The following is an 18498-nucleotide window of genomic DNA, read 5'->3' on the forward strand; positions in this document are numbered from 1 at the left end:
GTTTTGATTGTTTTTTCATCTCAAAAATCATGTCAAGTTTTGATTATGTTTTCACCTCAAAAATCATGTTGGGTTTTGATTGATTTTTCACGTCAAAAATCATGTTGGGTTTTGATTGATTTTTCACCCCAAAAATCGTGTTCAATTTTTCGATTCTCCTATAAATCTTAGCTTATTGTTGTTTTGGAGCATTATGCTCATCTGCAATATTTTGGAGCATTATCCAAAGTACCATCAGCAAACATCATCTACTCTAGATTCATAAGGCTCTTGGAAAAAGAACATTCAATACAACTATTGCCACAAGTATGGGCAAATGAAAGTTGAATGCCAGAAGCACTTAGCTGCCCTATCTAAGCAATCCAGTTCGTAGCCCACAACGAACAGTGCGGAGCAACTTGAGCAAACAAAATCTGTCTTTTACGCTTTTTGACAGCTTCATGCTCTAGATAGATTAACCATTAAAGGAGGGATTACGATAATAGATAGTTTCTATTATCTTTGTTTAGCATCTAATGGTTATCTATTGTAATCTTTTGTAAATATTAGAATGTTTCTAATATTTAGTTTTCTGTTTCTAGAATAGAATGTTTATATTCTTTAGTTAGCTATAGATGGTTGTTAGTTTTCTCTTCGCTAGAATAGAAAGTTTCTATTCTTTGCGATTGTTTCCTAAAGAAACATCGTTCCATTCTTTTGTATATATAGACCTCATGGTCTCTATTAATAACAAGCAAATATTTTCCAATTACTTCGTAATATGGTATCAAAGCCAATACTCTAAATTTTTTTGAAAATAATAATAATTTCTTGGTTGAAATTATCTACCTTTTACTTTTGAAATTATTTACATGCATATTTGCTTCCAACTCTCTTCATAATCCAACTAGGGTTTCCATTCTGAGAGATTTGAATCCGTTGACTTCTAGTTCAATTCTGCAACCCATTTATGTCCAGATCCATCTATTTTTTCTGCATATTTCAGCCATTTTTTGTGGTTTTTTTGTAGTGGGGTCGTTTTTGTTCAAAACCCTAATTTTCTGTACCGGATCAAAAAAATTACAGATTCTTGATGGGTTTTTTGAGATCTCAACTGGGTTGTCTATTTTTCTTGGGTGCCTCGATTTTTGTGCCTCAATTCTTGAGCCAGCCGATCCAGAAACCGACAACATATACTTTTAGGGTTTTTTGAGCTCTCTTCTGGGTCACCCTTCATATTTTTTGCGTCTACTTTTTAAAGATTGCATATACTTGCATGTTTGTTGCATGAGTTGCTTTACCATGCAAAGTCTCGTGTTTTACCTCCCTTAAATTCTAGTGGGTTTTCATAATTTTTTTCCTCAAAAAAAAATTTCTGATGGGTTTTCATATTTTTTTCCCCTAAAAAAGAATTCTTATGGGTTTCTATAAATTTTCCCTTAAAATTTTCTGATTTTGTAATTCGCAAATTTGTGTGGGATTCCTTTGTGGGTTTGAAATTTTTTCCTCAAAAATTATCTGTTGGGTTTTACAATTTCTCCTAAAAAATGAAGCTTTGTATTGTCAAATTTTTTATTTATTTTTCACCCCAAAAATCGTGTTCGGGTTTTTTGGATTTTCTCCTAAAAATCATGGTTTTTTGTTGTTTTGGAGGATTATGCTCATTTGCAATGTTTTGGAGCATTATCCAAAGTACCATCAGCAGTCTTCTTACCAGACAATCCTCTGCTCTAGATTCAGAAGGCTCCTGGAAAAAGAACATTCAATGCAACTATTGCCACAAGTATGGGCAAATGAAGGTTGAATATCAGAAGCGCTTAGCTGCCCTATAAAAGCAATTTGGTTCGGAGCCCTCAGCGAACAATGCAGAGCACCTTGAGCAGACAGAATCTGCCTTTTACGCTTTTTGACAAATTCGTGCTCTGGATAGATTAACCATTAAGGAAGGGATTGCGATAATAGATAGTTTCCATTATCTTTGTTTAGTATCTAATGGTTATCTATTGTAATCTTCTGTAAATATTAGACTGTTTCTAATATTTAGTTTTTTGTTTCTAGAATAGAATGTTTCTATTCTTTAGTTAGTTGTAGATAACTTCTAGTTTTCTCTTAGCTAGAATAGAAGGTTCCTATTCCTTACGATCGTTTCCTAAAGAAACATCGTTCCATTCTTTTGTATATAGAGACCTCTTGGTCTCTGTTAATAACAAGCAAACATTTTCTAATTACTTTGTAATAATATCTTCTTACAAAACAAGCATATACATTGTTCTCACTTGATGCTTTTCATCTCTATAATCATATTCCAAAGAGATTCATCTCCACCATTGTATTATTATTATAAGAAGTGTGAATTTTTTTAAAGTAATTCCAAACAGATGATACTGTTTGTCATTGTCTTTTTTATATATTATAAACACCTAAAAATCTTTAACATTGAAGTCCTTCATTATTCTCTATATGTTTAATTTTCTGAGTTTAGAGTCAGTTTACCACATTCTGGAAATTGATCGTCCTATCATATTTTATCATAGCTCCTTCACAATTCTCCTCTATGTTTAGTCCCTGTGCACCTAATTAATTAAAAAATAAGATAACTAATTATCCTCCCTCATAAAATCCTACTAAAAAGTCATCATAATTCCTCTTGAGTCTTTACCCCTGACTATAGTTAACCAATGAAGATTATCCACTCAATCTCAATCAATCTCCATCATCCGTCCAAGATCAAATCTCGAACATCCATATTTTCATCAAAACATCTGTAAATCTATTCTCATCCTTCATGGAATCAACGATGTGAACCTGACAGGCACATGCTACAGAAATCTTGCATAGCTCCTTGAGCAAACACATCAGTTGCATCTCAAGTAATCAACTTCAATGAAGAGGATTCATGCTGCTACGATTGTCATGTGTTTCTTATATTTGAACTCTCTTTAGTTCAATCTAAGATTACAGTTAACTTAGAATAAAGGATTCGATATTGCTTTTATCTTCTTTGTCTTTTGATCTAAATCTTGCATATACACCTCTCTTAGACTAGTAATTGAAGTCAAGCAGTTAATTGGACTTTAGTTTTTGACCTATACATCTCAAATCACAAACTTAAGCATGGCACACCCATTTAAGTGTCTCTTGACCTAGCTGCATCCATGCTACTCATGTTTCTATTTAGCATTCCATTTTTTTGTGATCTCCAAACATAGGCACCTTATGAGATTCCAAATGCTCTTATATTACCAAGCACAACCCATCAGTAAAATAAGCAAGACAAAGCTTCCCAATTTGTGTAATATTGGCCAACATGAAAAGCAAATTAAGGAACACTCTAAACTAAAGCTAAATTCAAAGCACATCATGACTGACATTGAGTTCCTTGATCCTTTAAAGTTTGGGATAATGTTTAGCTTCACTTAGCCAAACAAAGGTTTTACAACAATTCTAAAAAGGTAATCATACTAAGTTCTCAGATATAGGACAGTTCTGATCCGAATAAAGGGGACATAATTAAGGAAGGATTAATGGAAAAAGAAAGTAACTTACAAAGGGGCCAGCAATGATGACAGATTGTGACCCCTTTCAAAGGATGGTAATTATGAAAGGGCGTGATCATTGACAAGGGCAAACACAATGATGACATGTGACCCTTCCTCACAAAAGACATATAAGGGAAGAAGGATCAAATGAAATGGAAGAAAGGGAGTAGAGGAGATCTAATTCAGATCTAAAGCAAAACAATAAGAGGGATAAAGATAAAGGAGGAAGAATAGAGATAATGTAATACATTTGATATTCTTCAAAAGAAGAGATGAGAAAGGAAATGAATTATATATATTGCTGGAAGGCAATTATGAGTTAAATAATGATGACAGAAAATTATATCTGAATTCTATTAAAGATAAAGAACCCTCATATATATCTGTATATGTGTATGTGTGCGTCTGTTAGTAAAAATGAAATGAGAATTATATATCAGTTATGTTATATGTAATAGTAATACATAAAATATTAGTATATACATAGCCATTTCTTAATCACTTGCTAATACCATTAAGAGGACAGGTTGGTTTTGTCAGGGAAAGATGGAGTAAAACCTTGCAATGTAGGAGTGAAGTCCCAAGATGGGGTAAGGACATATATCACAAAAACTTGACAGAGAAGTCGCGAGATAGGTACGAATATGTATAACATAACATTGAGAAAGCCTACTTGAAGATTGATGTCCAAGTGCCCAAAGGACAAGTAAATCCCCATCCTTCTTAAAATTATGATTTGGGGACAAGTAAGGAATTACGGCTTAAGTATGCACTACGAATCAGCGATTGTTTCCTAAGCTAATCTGATTTAAAAGCATGGTGATGTATGTTAATCATTGGGAATTGGCAGCCTCCTAATACAGAACCTTACAAATGCCCATTTGCAAGCGCAATCCCAACCCTAGTTGGAAATTTTAGGGTAAATATATGAAAGTCCCAATGGGGGACAGTACACACAGCCCATCAGTAATATAAGCAAGCTTAACATTGACCAAAATGAACATCAAATTAAAGAGCACTCTAAACTAAAGCTAGATTTAATGAGTATCATGACTGACATTGAATTCCTTATTCATTTAAGTTGGTAATCGTGTTTAGCTTCAATTAGACAAACAAAGGTTTCACAACAAATCTAACAAGTTGACATCCATAATACATGGACTTTAGACCATTCTTGAAGCAATTGGACCTAGCATCTTTCAACTTAGCTTTTTAGGTCAGATTGGTATCCATGATGCCAAATGTAAGTAATGTGAAGATGTTTGAGCATCTAACATAGAGGAGGAGGCTTCTATGCTTCGTCCTAAGGCTGCCTTTCCTGATGTTGAACAACCATCAGCCAACATACTTTGCTTGATGATTGCACCTGTGCCAATCTCAAGAGGGAAACCACAATAAATCTCATCAAACACAAAGGAACTGTATACATGCATGCCAGGTTGTTCTCTAAGATACCTGTACCATAAAAGTTTCCAAATTCCATGTATATATTGGAGACAATTTCCTCTGAGTCAGAAAGAAATGTATAATAAATAGTAATTACTTATTTTTAGATATCATATACATAAGCAAACAGGTAGATAGATATAAAGAAATATAATTGACAATTAGAATAGCTGTACATAGTACCAATAGTAAAAAGTAGATAAAAATAAATTTGAAGTGGAAAGAAAACTAAATTGTCTGGAAAGGTCAGGTAGACAGCTGAACTTTTGCCTATATAAAAACATGGACTATCACATGACATTTCTTGTTCACCTCAGATTATTGAAAATATTAACATGTGTTATCAAAATCTTACAGATTTGAGCTTTATGTATGATTTATGGACATGCTTTCGAGTGAATCTTGATGGTTATGTTTTATTGACTTTTGAGATGTTTGAGCCATTTGTAATGTGAATGATTGATGAGTAGCTATGAAAATATTAAATTGCACATATATAGATATTCACTACTTATATGTTTGTTTTAACCTCCTCAACCTCATTCCCTGCTACATCTATCAATACTGGTGACATCAGTCCAAACGATTCCTACTGTTTAAATGGCTAGTTGTGAGAATGATATAAAATTGTATGAAATATTTTATCATTATTCCAAGGGAATACATCCAATGCCCTATGCAGTCACGAGTGTCTTCCCCTGAACAAAATTATCAGGTGGGGCGACCCAAAGATGTAGATCAATGGGATTTTTAAACTTAAACCCTAGGGTCCAAAAGACATTTCAAGTTGTCGACTACAACTAGTACCATACAGCATTATTTTATTGGTATCAAAGTAATTCTGTAATATTGAGATTATAGTGGCCATTTAAGTAGTTTAGTTAGTAACTTGCTATTTTGCAAGTCGGCTAGTTAGTTTTAGTAACTTCCGTTTATGTCTTTAGTTCTTGATCATTTTCATTATGAGAGATCCTCTGTAATCATCTACACAAAAAGTATTCCTCTCCTTTGTATAATCGACGACGACAATCAATTATCCTTTATTATATCAAAGCATAGATTAGTTTTTGGCAATTTTTTCTAATAAAATTTGCAATCCATTTACCTAGAAATTTCAAGGAAATTTTTAGAGTTGTTTTACCCCACTTTTTTTAAATAAAATCAAGGGTTTCTATTTTTGGCAGATTTTTTTGAAAAAATTGTGGACAATTCCTGGAAATTCTGTGGCAATTTCTAAACGTCTTTTTGATCAATTTTTTGTATTAAAAAAAAGGATTAAAATTGTGGTCTTTGACTCTAGAAAATGTGGGAGTCTTAATTCCACTACAAAGTCCACATGGGTTTTTTTCGCATGGAGGTTTGGTGGTCTAGGCCCTCATTATTCATGTTTTTTGAAATTTTTTGAGCAAAAAACATGGTCTCTACAGATTTCCTTTTATATCTGCAAGGATTCTCTATTCCTATGACCAAGGGTTGCTATTTTTTAGCCGAAATCTCTCATAAAACTCAAGGCCTTTCACAATTGGGTTTGCATGATTTCTTCCCAAATCGCAGTGGGTCATGGAGGTCTTTTGCATGGTTTTTTCCCAAAAAACTGTGGAGGGTTTTCACATTATTTTTATGGAGAGTTTTTGCATGAATTTCTCCCAAAAAATCATGGAAGGTGTTGCATGATCTTTTCCCAAAAAAATCGTAGAGGGCTTTTGCATGTTTTTTTCCCAAAAATCATGGAAGGTTTTTTCATGATTCTTTCCCCAAAACAGTGAGGTTTATTTTGCTGTTGTTTAACGATTTTGGTCAGAATCATGGGTTTTTAGTATTTTACCCTTCTTTGGTACAAACAAGGGTTTTGGGCATTGAACAAAAATTGTGGGCATAAAGGTTTTCTTGCATGGATTTTAATTTTTTGAACGACTTTCCATAAAAAATGTGGGTTTCAGTATTATGCCAATGTTTTAACAACAAAAATCTAAGTTTTTTAAAAAGCTGTTTTTTATCTCATTTTTCATGTCTCTAAATAGTGGGGAGGAGTGGCTTTGTTACCAACATCATTTGGAAGGTAACTAGAACATGCACACTATTTTTGAATCTCAGGATCTTGCACTGGCTGTAGAGGAGATCATCAATCAGTACTTTTTGGCAAAAATTAGCGAAATCTTGAGGCATGGTATAGTCAGTCCATTAAGGGAGGGTATTAATTTATCAAAGTACTATTGTAACAGTTAGCTTATGATGGTCATTTAAGTAGTTTACTTTGTAACTTTTTACTCAGTAAGTCAGTCACTTTTAGTAACTTCCATTTATTTCTTCAGTTCTTATCGTTTTTGCTATGGAAAGATCCTCTGTAATCGTCTACCTGAGTATTCCTCTCCTTTGTTTAATACACAATAACAATCAATTATCATTTGATTGGTGCATACCTCGATGGGAAGGGACAGATACACATCCCAGATGAATTTGGAAGAATAGAAACACCTTGATGGTTTCTAAATCGAAAGTACACTGTCACTGTGATTAAGAAGTGGGCAGTTTACCAATTAAAAACACTGCACAAATCTTGATATAAAGGATGACGAAAAATGTACCAATTTTATATGCCATCAGCATCTGATAACAGGTGTGGTCCATTACTATGGCTTTCCATTGCTTAGAATCCTATTCCAATTCTCACAAGAAGCATGCCAACAATATAGAAATCAATCATATAATTTGATTCAATTGTGCCCTTACAGTTTTATGTTCCCAAGCCACTGTACTTTTATCTCAAAAAAAATGCACAACTTAAAGATCACTCCTCCAGAAGCATTGATTTTTCATCAGGAAAGTGGATGGGCGCATTACACCATTTTAACCTGTGCTACTCGAGGTTTATCCATGCCCTTCCACCTTAGATACTCTTAAGAGGAGCACTGGCTGGATCAACTTTCTCATACAAGGTTATTCCAAAGGAGAGCAAATGCGACCCAATAAATGATAAGCCACTCTTTTACAGCTCATGATACTCTAATATTGCAAGCAAAGTTGATCACAAAGAAATTGGGGAAACTAACAGTACTCATCACATTTCATTTCATTGAGTTTGAATTGGAATTCTTACAAGTAAGACCTGTCATTTCCACAAGGAAATTATCTGGAATCAACTGTGAACATCACCAGATTCACCACCGGCAAAATTAATGAACCAGAGAAAGTGCAACTTACAGTACAATTCAATGGCTCACTCTATCTAAACTTAACCTCTGTAGCTTGTAGCAATGCAAGCTATCGAAACTGTGTAATCAGTTTCCTCTGGACACTTTTATTCCTAATTTTCACTTAATAGTGAATATGAAACATTCTTATGAACAGAAGACATCATGTTTGACATTTCTCATTTCTGGCGACAGAGGTTCTAGCATTGGCTGTATGTTATGCATAGTACATAATAAATACCACAATTCTGCTCTAACTTCAAGCCATTTTACACAGGAATGTAAGATACCACAGAACCATAAAACCCCAGATCTGATATTTCTGCCAGTTGATAATGATTAAATTGTTTTTGCCATCATGCTTATCCATTCCCTTACATCAGAAGATTCCTGTGTCTCAGTGGTTAACAAACTCCTCCTCCATTATTGTTAAATTGTGTTGGTAAACTTGTTACCATAGTTCATTAATTTTAATGTAATTTTGCATAGCATTTATTAACAAGATCAATAGTGTCAACTGAAAGTACAACGGTTCACCTTAGTTGTGTTGTACCATAACTTATGAAATGTTAATCCAGTTAAGTCTATATATTTTGCAAAATGTATTCAACTGAATTCACCTTTCCTTATCAGCAAGTGCTACCGAACTACCCTTGAACTGTTCCCTATGCCCCTTGAACATAATGTCCCATATGTGTAAATCAAATTTATGTCCTTCCTCTCAATTCATTGCTGATTTTCACAAACAAACAATACTTTTGCCAAGTGAATAACTAGACCTAATATATTATCAACACACTTCATCCTTATTATGCCCCACCCCTTTAAGAAGCTAGTGCAGATGTAGCTACTTCATCCAATGCTTTTGCCTGTTGCAAGGCAACCTATTGCTAAATCCTTCACAGTCTTATGCTGGTTTCAGTTCTTATAGGCCCCTGATTTCATTTTGGAAAGATAAATCCTTTATAAATAAGAAGTTTGTTTGTATTGACAAAGTATAAATCGATAAGTAGGAGATAATTTTCTTGCTAGTCTTAGCGCATATCATTCTTGCTTCTTTTGCTTGCTTAAGAAAGATCTGTGACTCTGCCAATAGGATGAGCTTTAAAAATAATAAACAAGGATTTTATAGTTTACCGCCAAGAATAATGCATAAAACCGAGTAATATACTGCATAAGTTTTAGATACCCTGATACAGCATACCTCAACAACTCGTGCCAGCCCTGTGTCAATTTGACAGAAAACACAGTCCCAAGCTGTGGCATCTGAGCCCAAAACACAATGGAAGGGACATTTGCCAAATCAATAAGAAGGATCAATGGGGGTTGTAAAGCTTAGAACTTGACGCCCCCAAGTATATGTATATGTGAAAAGCTATACAAGTCCTTGGTATAGAACACTAAAATGAATGAGGCCAGATGCACGTGCTGTGCGCATTTAACAGAGCAGATAACTCCAACTGTGGCATCTGTAAAAGAGTAATTGACTAATTGAAAAAAAAAAGAGAGAGCAAGTGGCAAAACCATGAGGCTTTCGAACCTTAATCCTATGTTTAAATGCCAGAACAACCCCATTATGTGTAAACATGAGTAACATGTTTATCTGTCAAACTAAGAAACGTGTTGCATCCAATTCTCAATTTCTCAGTGCAGCGAATCTCATAAGATAAGTCCTGGACTAATTTAATAGAATAGATAGCACTGGGCTGTGGCGTCTAGACTGAAGTTGGCCTGTGACAGGAATTCACCAATTAAAACAAGGTAACTCTGTCAATGGAAAGACCGAGTGGTGAATCAACAAGCCTATAACAAAGATGCGGATTTAAAATCCAGAAATTAAGTACTTAATCTTGTCCAAATCCAAGTACATTGTATCTCAGAGACGCATCCCCAACCAAAACAATCGTTCCGCCCAATTAAACATTAGTCGGAGAAGAGAAAAGGATATATGCAATCCTAACAATTGTAAATAAAATGTTGCAATCCTAACAGTTGTACCTAAAATTTTACCTGCAGCCCCTTGTGCAAGTGTCTCCGAGTATCATAATAGTTGCAGTCGCAGTCCCTGTCTCGCCACCTGACCAGCATTCTGCCAAATTAGGGCACCTGGCTTCCTCACAGACAGTGTGCAGTTTCAATTCTCTTAACTTTGTCTTGATGGCTGTATACTTCTCTCCGCCTGGGACCGAAGCCTTCATCCATTTGGGCTTAGGAAGGGGATTTTTCTTTGTGCCTACTTCCACAGAATATGCCTCTTGAGGGTTTTGGGATAAAAAATCTGCTAGATTTGGACCACCATTAGCCAATCGTTCTCGTAAGGCAGCCAAAGCCGGTGTTGCGGGAGTGACAGAGGTTGAGAATTTTTGTCGAGCCCAGTTGCGAACGAGGTTGATGAGAGGTTTCGACCCCTGGTCGATCCTGCGTAACAAAACCAGATTGCCCGTCATTGTTTTTCAGCTATTATCTTCCACGGGAGGATTGCGGGCTGGCACCCGTAATTCGAACTCCTGGCCCCTGCACATTTACTTCAAAATCGTTCGCCTCCCGTATATTACTATGGAACGGGCCATTATTAATAAAAATTTCCAAAAATCTTGTCCACGGGATGATGATATCTGCTGGTACAGAGAAAATACTCCTCCACCAAACAAAATTTTATTTTTATTTTTTGTCAAATTGGAGAACTATTTTCTATTATTAGTCCCTGCCCAGAATACTTATGCATTCATGTCAATGCAAATATGAGATTAACACTAACCAATCAAATCAAAGAATTTAAAAGATTATATGAAATTTTAAATGTTTATATTTTTTTTCTAATTTTTCATTATTTTATAAACTAGCACTTGTACCTATGAGAGATTCAAGGGATAAGCCGATAGCGTAAATTTAGACAACTATCATTTTATAAAATTGCATAGAATAGTAACGGGTTTAAGAAATAATTCTTTATGATAAATAAATCTATTTGTCAAGAAAATAATGATTTTTAGTTTGGTCCAATAGTGCATAACAATAATGGTTTTTTAGAAGCAAAGTAGTATACAACAAAATGGAAAAAAAATTATTTGAAGCATGCACAATGGTTGATACATATGTTTACCAAGAAATGTATGTGTAGACCTAAATAGTAATTATAATAAAATTGTAAAGTGTCATTTACAACATGCATGCTATTTGATAGAAGCATTTTTTTTCAAGTAACAGTAAATGTGCCAAATTTGACAGTACAATGTATTTGTATAGATAGTACTTGTAGGTTTTCCCACATTACATTTATATATCGTCTATATGACAAGTCAATCTGAGTTTTGTCGGCTCCTTGCTGCATATAGTGAACCTATAAAAGAGAAGTAGACAAAAATGTCATCAAACAAATGTAACACTTAGATAAGGTAATTTTTTTTTAAAAAGGAAAAGTTTATAGAAAAGTGGAAGTGATTACGAAAAAGTACCTTGTCAAAGTGAGAGCAAGGACAATCGAGCTTCTTCTTTCTTTCTAATAATATTGTAGGGGTTTTTTTTCATTTTGCAGAAGCGCTCAAATGAGAAGGCAGGTTTAATTCGAAGGCCTTGTATGGATTTGACCCTTGATATGGCTGTAAAGGTGAGGCCTTGTCTTTCAGTTTTACCTATATCAATTGTGGCCTGTTCTAAAGTTAGGCCTTGCGATTTGTGTATAGTGATAGCCCAAGCAGTGGTTAGTGGTAGTTGGATTCGCCTCGGGTAATTGGATGGATTGGTATGGTTTTTGGGTTGTTGACATCCCATGGAGGCCCATTGTAGCTATCAAATGTGACAATAACATATGTTGGCAACTGAGGAGGCTTAGAGGAAGTGGCATATACAATGTCCTTAACTACACCAAGGGATCCATTGACAAGGCCACCTTGTATCCATAGGTTTGTGGTAAGCATGACATGTTGGAATTTACATATGAGTACTTCTTGTGAGAGTTGGTCATCTGTATATGTTTCAGCATTATTACGTTGAGTATTTATAGCTACACAAAGTGCAATAGGTACATTTATTTGTTTGAGTTTTTGTTTATTATGTATAGCAACTTGTTCATTTGTGGCAAACAAATGTATTACTTGGTTGAATTCTGCTTGCTCAGTTGGTGGAAGGTGTGTGTTTGTGTGTGTCATTAGTAATTTCCAGTCATCCTCGGTTGGTTTAGTATTGCGCACGTTTTGTAGTGCATGATGAAACTTTATTTGTGTTGGGTCACAATTATCTTGTCTAAATATTGTTTGTAATGTTACAATGATATTAAAATTGAGCCAAAGACTTTGAGATATTGTTTGTCCTACATAAATAGGTTTGTCCATAACAGGAGGTAGTTGTGCAAAATCACCAATTAAAATTATAGATAGTCCCCCAAAAGGAATGTGTTGTTGGTGGGGAAATGCCTCACGTAATCTTGAATCAATTTTAAGTAACAATTTTGGGCCTATGAAACTCATCTCATCAATTAAAATATATTTGATGTTTTTCATTTTTTCTTGGTACATTGTTAATGTTTGTCCTTGTAGTGGTTTCATTTCTCTAATTGGTATCTTGAGGGCTGCATGTATAGTTGTTGCATGTATATTAAATGTGGCTATTCCAGTTGGTGCAAAAACAAGGATAGGAGTTAATCCATGTGGGGATGTATTTTGAAGAGACATGCGTATGCAATTGATTAGATATGACTTTCCCGTTCCTGTTGTTCCTTGCAAGAGCATGTACAAAGGTTCAATATGATTATTTGCAATGGAATGGTCTAAAATTAGTTGAAAGGCCAATTGTTTTTTAGGTGACAACTTGTACTGGCAATTGTACTCATGTTTTGGTGGTTGATTTGCTTGTTGAGATATCTTAGTTCTAGGAACAAATTGGTTTGCATCTTCGTGCAATTGTATAGGAACATTGTGACCTTCCCAGTTGTGGTTATTGTCAAAATCATGTTTACCCAACAAGTCAAGTTCATTAAAGTTAAAATTATTGGAATGAGACATATTTGAAATAAGTTCCCACTCGTTCAATTGGGGTGGGTCTTGTAGAGATGGCTCATCCTCACTTTCGATATCTTCTCCCAAATCATTTTTAGTTTGTTCTTTGTGATCAATATGTCAAACATTGTATTTTTGCAATGACATGGCCTTCCAATGAGAAATGATTGCTTCTTTTGAAAGACCTATATCTTTTGTGAGTGAACGAAAATGTTTGTACAAAAGAAGCTCACTCCAACAAAATAGTTCAAAAATTTTAGAGTCTTCAAGTGATACCATATAAAATTTTGGGTAGACTTGAACAATTGCTTTATCATCTCTATGACACCATTTGCACCCTTTACGATTGGCTGAATATGTATATGATCTAGCAGACCCTATGAGTGAAATTTGATCTAAGTGTGATGGGCGTTGTATGTAGGCTTGTATGTAGGTAGATTGTATCTCATGTCCATTTGCAGTTGGTTTAATGCGATGAATTTTTTTTTTTCCAACATTAAGCAATATGAAATGTCGGTTGCAAATGACAAGAGGAAGTTTTTGTAGCATGTGGCATGTTTCTTGTGCACTGATATCATGCTCTGAAACATTTTCGGACATGAATTTTTGGTATGCTTTGATGACATTATCTTGCTCGTTAGCATCTAAACATATCCTTGATAGCATATTTACACAACTCTCTGATTTCTTCTCTGCTTTAGAAGCATATTTGGCGATGTATTTGAGAACAAGAAGTTGTGACGTGACTGGTTGACAATCAATGTTTTCCCTCCAAATAGAGAGCATTTGTGGATTATGTATGTTAACCGTGGCATCATTGCGTGCGAGCACATATGACTTGTGACCGAAGTCATCACATATCAATTGTGACTCATCACATTCTATCCAAGGCACTTTATACCTGCATTCTAGTTGGTGGCCTTTTTTTCGTAGGCAAGTCCATTTGGTGCATTTGGTGTGTCATTGTACATGATTAACCAATTCCTCATAGTCAATGTGTGGATTAGTCGCATTTATTGCATGTGTGTTGTGCAAGCATGGATCATCTGTTGGGGCCCTATGAATAACATTTTCAATATTACATTTTCCTTGAGGGTTCCAAGCAGTGACATATTGGTCAAAAAAATCTTTGGCCTTTTTTACTTCATCTAGATTATTCCAATCCAATGTATCCATATTGGGTGCATTTTTTAGCCAAATGAACCCATGAATGTGAGCAGACCCACGATTTTGCCACTCATATCGATACCAATAATTGACTGCCCCCATTAGTTTCTCGATGACCTCTTCACGAATTATTGTAAAACGTTGATGTAGGTATAAAGTTGTTGAATGGGGGTTCCTAATGACATTTTGTATGTGATGTTTGTTGTTTAGTTCAGTAAATGCTATGTCTGGAGATAAGACTGCATGTAGGTCAAGCCATTTGGTGTCAACTACACTTAAAGTGAAGAACAATGTGGGAGTGCCTATTTGGGTAATAAGATCTGTTAGATTTGTGCGGTGTTTATTCCAGTATGAGCATGTGCCTCACAAGGTGGATCCAAAAGGCATTAGTTCTTCAACTAATTGACAATCGGGCAGGTTTTTTAAGTGGGACCAAAGATTTTCTATACTGGTTGGTATATTATCATCAATTTTGCATTTAATAAACACCGATGCTAGAGCTTGGCTACAATGGTGCATCATAAGGTTAAGTAGGAAGTATGTAAACCGTGGGTGTTGACTGAACCTATTGTCAGGGTAACGCATAAGGTGCAGAGCATATTCATGAAGTTGCACATCTCTTGCTCGAGGTTGCATGGGTTGTGTTGTTCCATTTGGGAATAGAGTTGGAAATGCCATGTCAAATAGTCCCTCAGTGGTGTACTCATTAATTGGTGTTGAACTGATGTGAGGCCAATTGAGTTTGGTGTTAGGTTCATGGTTGAGGTCCAATGATTTGCAACTCACGTTGTTTGTTTGGTAGACTGACCATAAATGAAGTAGAGTTTTGAGTGTTTTGTTCATGGTCAATTGGTACACTTTCAAGGTCATTGTTGGTTGAATGTGGGTCTTCATGTTCATTATGTAACGAGCGAAGCATTTCAGAGATGTCAGTAGTAGTATCTGGCAAGACCGATAATGTGCTCTCATCAATTATCACGTCATTGTAATAAGGGTCGTATTTGATTTTGTATTGGAGTGCATTGTGGACATGACTTTTATTGACATAACAATCATAAGCTTTCCCATGTGAATTCAACTTACGTACTATTAAAACATCCAATTCATGAAGCCTACGTGGTAATGTTTTTGCAATGAGTTTTATATCTCGAGGGAAGCTAATTGTATAACCACTATATTTGTATTGTCCTCCATGAGCATGTGTTACTTGTAATATTAAATTAACACGTGCAATGAGCATTTCTTCTACTTGTGTGAGTACTTTAAGAACATTTGGTTGTTTGAGTGGGTCCATATTGTTTGCAAGTGAGAAACGATTAAGACCTTTCTCTGCAATGCATCTTCTAAAAGCTATGTCTTTGTGTGAGGAGCACGCAAGCATACCCAAGTAACGCTCATTACATATATAACACGTGTGTAAGTTGGACAATGCATCTAGCCTAGTTCTAAATGACTTGGTCGCATCTAAGAAGGAAGATGACATATTGAAATCCATATCGCTTGATGGGAGTGGATGAAGTGGCCTATGTTGTGAATGGTTTGTCTAAGAGGGGGTAGACGAAGAAATGGCATTGGTTGGAAGAGTTTCTATAGACAAACATAGTGGCTGATTTGATGTATGGTTGAGTCATTGCATGCGCTGGAGTTTTCGATGAGAACTAATTTCCTGTTTATGACGAGCATAATACAAATGACTTCTCTTATGTGTATGTAGATCAATGGGGATATTAAAGTGTGAAAGGCTTTTAGATGTTTGCACATTTGGAAGTGGAGGTGTTGGGGTTTGTGATGGAAGTTGTGTTGAAATGGGTGGATTGGCTAATTGATGTCAGGTGGTTGTAGAAGGATGGGAGTAGGATTGGAGTATATGAACAAGTGAGGTGGTGGTGGTAGTTGCACGATGGATCTTACGTTGTGCACTAATCTCAGCTCTATGGCTAGCATAATACAATTGACTTCTTTCACGTGATCGAAGATCACCAGGGCTAGTTAAGTTTGTCCATCCATTAGAATCATGTACATTTGAGTCCATTTTCTGTACTCCATAAAAGATAAAATAAATGTAATCAGTAACTTTGATCCTTAATACAATATACAAGTGTAGGAGCATGTATGGTAGCAGCAAAATTAGTTGTTAATTTCATTGCGAGGTATAATGTATTAGAATTAATCATGTGTAGTTAACCATTAAAATGAGAAAACATTCTACTAAAAATCATAAAATTAAGGTTAAAGTAGTAATCTATTTGTTTGTAGATTGAATTGGTTTGTAGATAACATGTATAATTGTAAGCCAATAAAAAAGAAAAATCATAAAGTTAAACATAACAAGTATGAATATTAAGTATTTCAAAATGTGTGGACAGAAAACATGAAATAATTTATAAAAAGGACTAACACATATGTGTACAAGGTAAGTAGTAGATACATTTGATGCTTTACTATAACCATAAACAAAGTGTTATTTGTATATCTAGTGTATGTAACAAGTTTTGAAGGGGCCTTGAAACCCTATACATAGCTAGTGTAGAAAGCAGTTAAAAAAAAAGGAGTATGGTAGTAGAAAGAAGTAAAGAGGTACATATATAGGTATGTAAGATTGAGGTGTTAGGCACTATTCATAAGAAAAAATGAGGAAATACCTTGTAACAAAAAGTTGATTTCATTAGTGAAACCAAAATTTGTCACATCATCAATAGTTGATTTCAAACGTGTTTCATTGTTGTATGTTTCCATGTGGTTTGATAGAGTAAAATGGTATTGATGGTACTGTAGATTTTTTATGACCAACTCAACAGAATGTTCACTATCATGGTTGAATTGTAGCATATATAGTTCCTTTACAGGCATCCCAACGAGTTTAGTTGTAGCCTCATCAAATGTTGTTGCCCAAAGACCACCTGTGGGGTCTTCAATCTTTACTTGAAGAACATACCTATAGTTACATTCTGGAAAAGTAAGTAGACACTTTGAACAAGACCAATGGCCATCAACATTTTGTTCTACTCTTTTTTTTGCATTGTGTACCCCCAATCTCATTGGGACAAGCTAGATAGCAAGTAGTTTTGGTCTTAATATAAACCAAGGTTGCTCTAACAATGCAATGTAGAGGTTGTAATGTACGTGAAGGATCATTAGTAATAGATGAGATGGTATTTTGTTTTAAGTTGGTGGATGGCCCTACACAGTCACTTTGGGGAAGGAGGATATCTGGGCCATTCGTTGTGAACCAAGATTGTAGTTGCTTTGTCTCTTCGATATTAGGATTGATAAACAATTGTGATGTTGCCAATTTTTTCACCACCTTACCATTGTATTCAGCGATGTGGCCATTTTTTATGGCAAGAACAATAAACTTTTGTAGATGATACATTTGTTGCAGTTGGCTACATTTAAATTGGGTTGTTTTACCCCACAAAGTAACAGTTACCGTGGACGAAGACATATCTATAAGTTTGAGACTTTGCCTAAGGACCTCAGTTGCATCATTCTTTCATTTTATTGTAGTGGAAGGATCAACACATATAACTATTCCAATAATATCTAGAGAAGTGTTAACATTATGAGATAGGATATCTATAATGTTTGTAAATGAGAAAAGTAGTGTTGGAATTAAGCGGTCATCCTCACAATGGTTGACCCTAGAATCTTCATTTAGCGTGATTTCTAGATCGCTATTAAGCTTATTATAAAATATGTTCGCTAACTTGATAGTACCATGAGACAATGTATACACACTTCCAGGTTGAATCTACTGGAAATGGAGGTCAGCCAGTTCATTGAAGCAAGTGACATGAACTTCAGCTCTTTCTTTATCTATCATATCAAAACTAAACATGTGCCCATTTCCTTTGTTGTTTTTGAAGTGGTGGATCTCCTTCTTTGCAGTAACACGACCTTGTATCATCCACAGTGGTTGGAATGGATTCAAGCTTCGGATAGGAGAAATAGTAGTGGGGGGTGTTTTTTTAATTAGGGATGCATGCAATCCAAACATCAATTTTGGAGGAGTACATGGAACGGAAGCTGGAGATTCTATTGCATTTGTGAATTTAACTGTAGAAGGTTGTTCCTATTCTACAAGTTTGTCATGTTCTTTGCAGTACAAGGTGGGGTCACCAATTAATTCATGTGTTGCCGAGGAGACCAATAATTTGGAAATTACAATCAACCTACAGAAAG

General features: G+C 35.2%; 1 protein-coding gene across 3 annotated transcripts in view; it reads right to left on the bottom strand.

The window, feature by feature from the left end:
* The window catches only part of LOC149557469 (lipoic acid synthase 1), a 61447-nt gene extending 50744 nt beyond the window's left edge, over positions 1-10703 (bottom strand). For all 3 annotated transcript variants that reach the window (XR_016364882.1, XM_089832124.1, XM_089832125.1), the window contains exon 1: positions 10166-10703. Coding sequence is in view for 2 of the 3 variants with exons in the window: in XM_089832124.1 (XP_089688250.1) it covers positions 10166-10602 (437 nt within the window). In the remaining variant the exon portion in view is untranslated. The remainder of the gene's footprint in view (positions 1-10165) is intronic.
* Between the last annotated feature and the right edge of the window lie 7795 nt (positions 10704-18498).

This window comes from Cupressus sempervirens, chromosome 5 (genome assembly GCF_028749045.1).
Source record: "Cupressus sempervirens isolate cs-2001-9-10 chromosome 5, ASM2874904v1, whole genome shotgun sequence".
In the NCBI taxonomy this organism is placed as follows: Eukaryota; Viridiplantae; Streptophyta; class Pinopsida; order Cupressales; family Cupressaceae; genus Cupressus; species Cupressus sempervirens.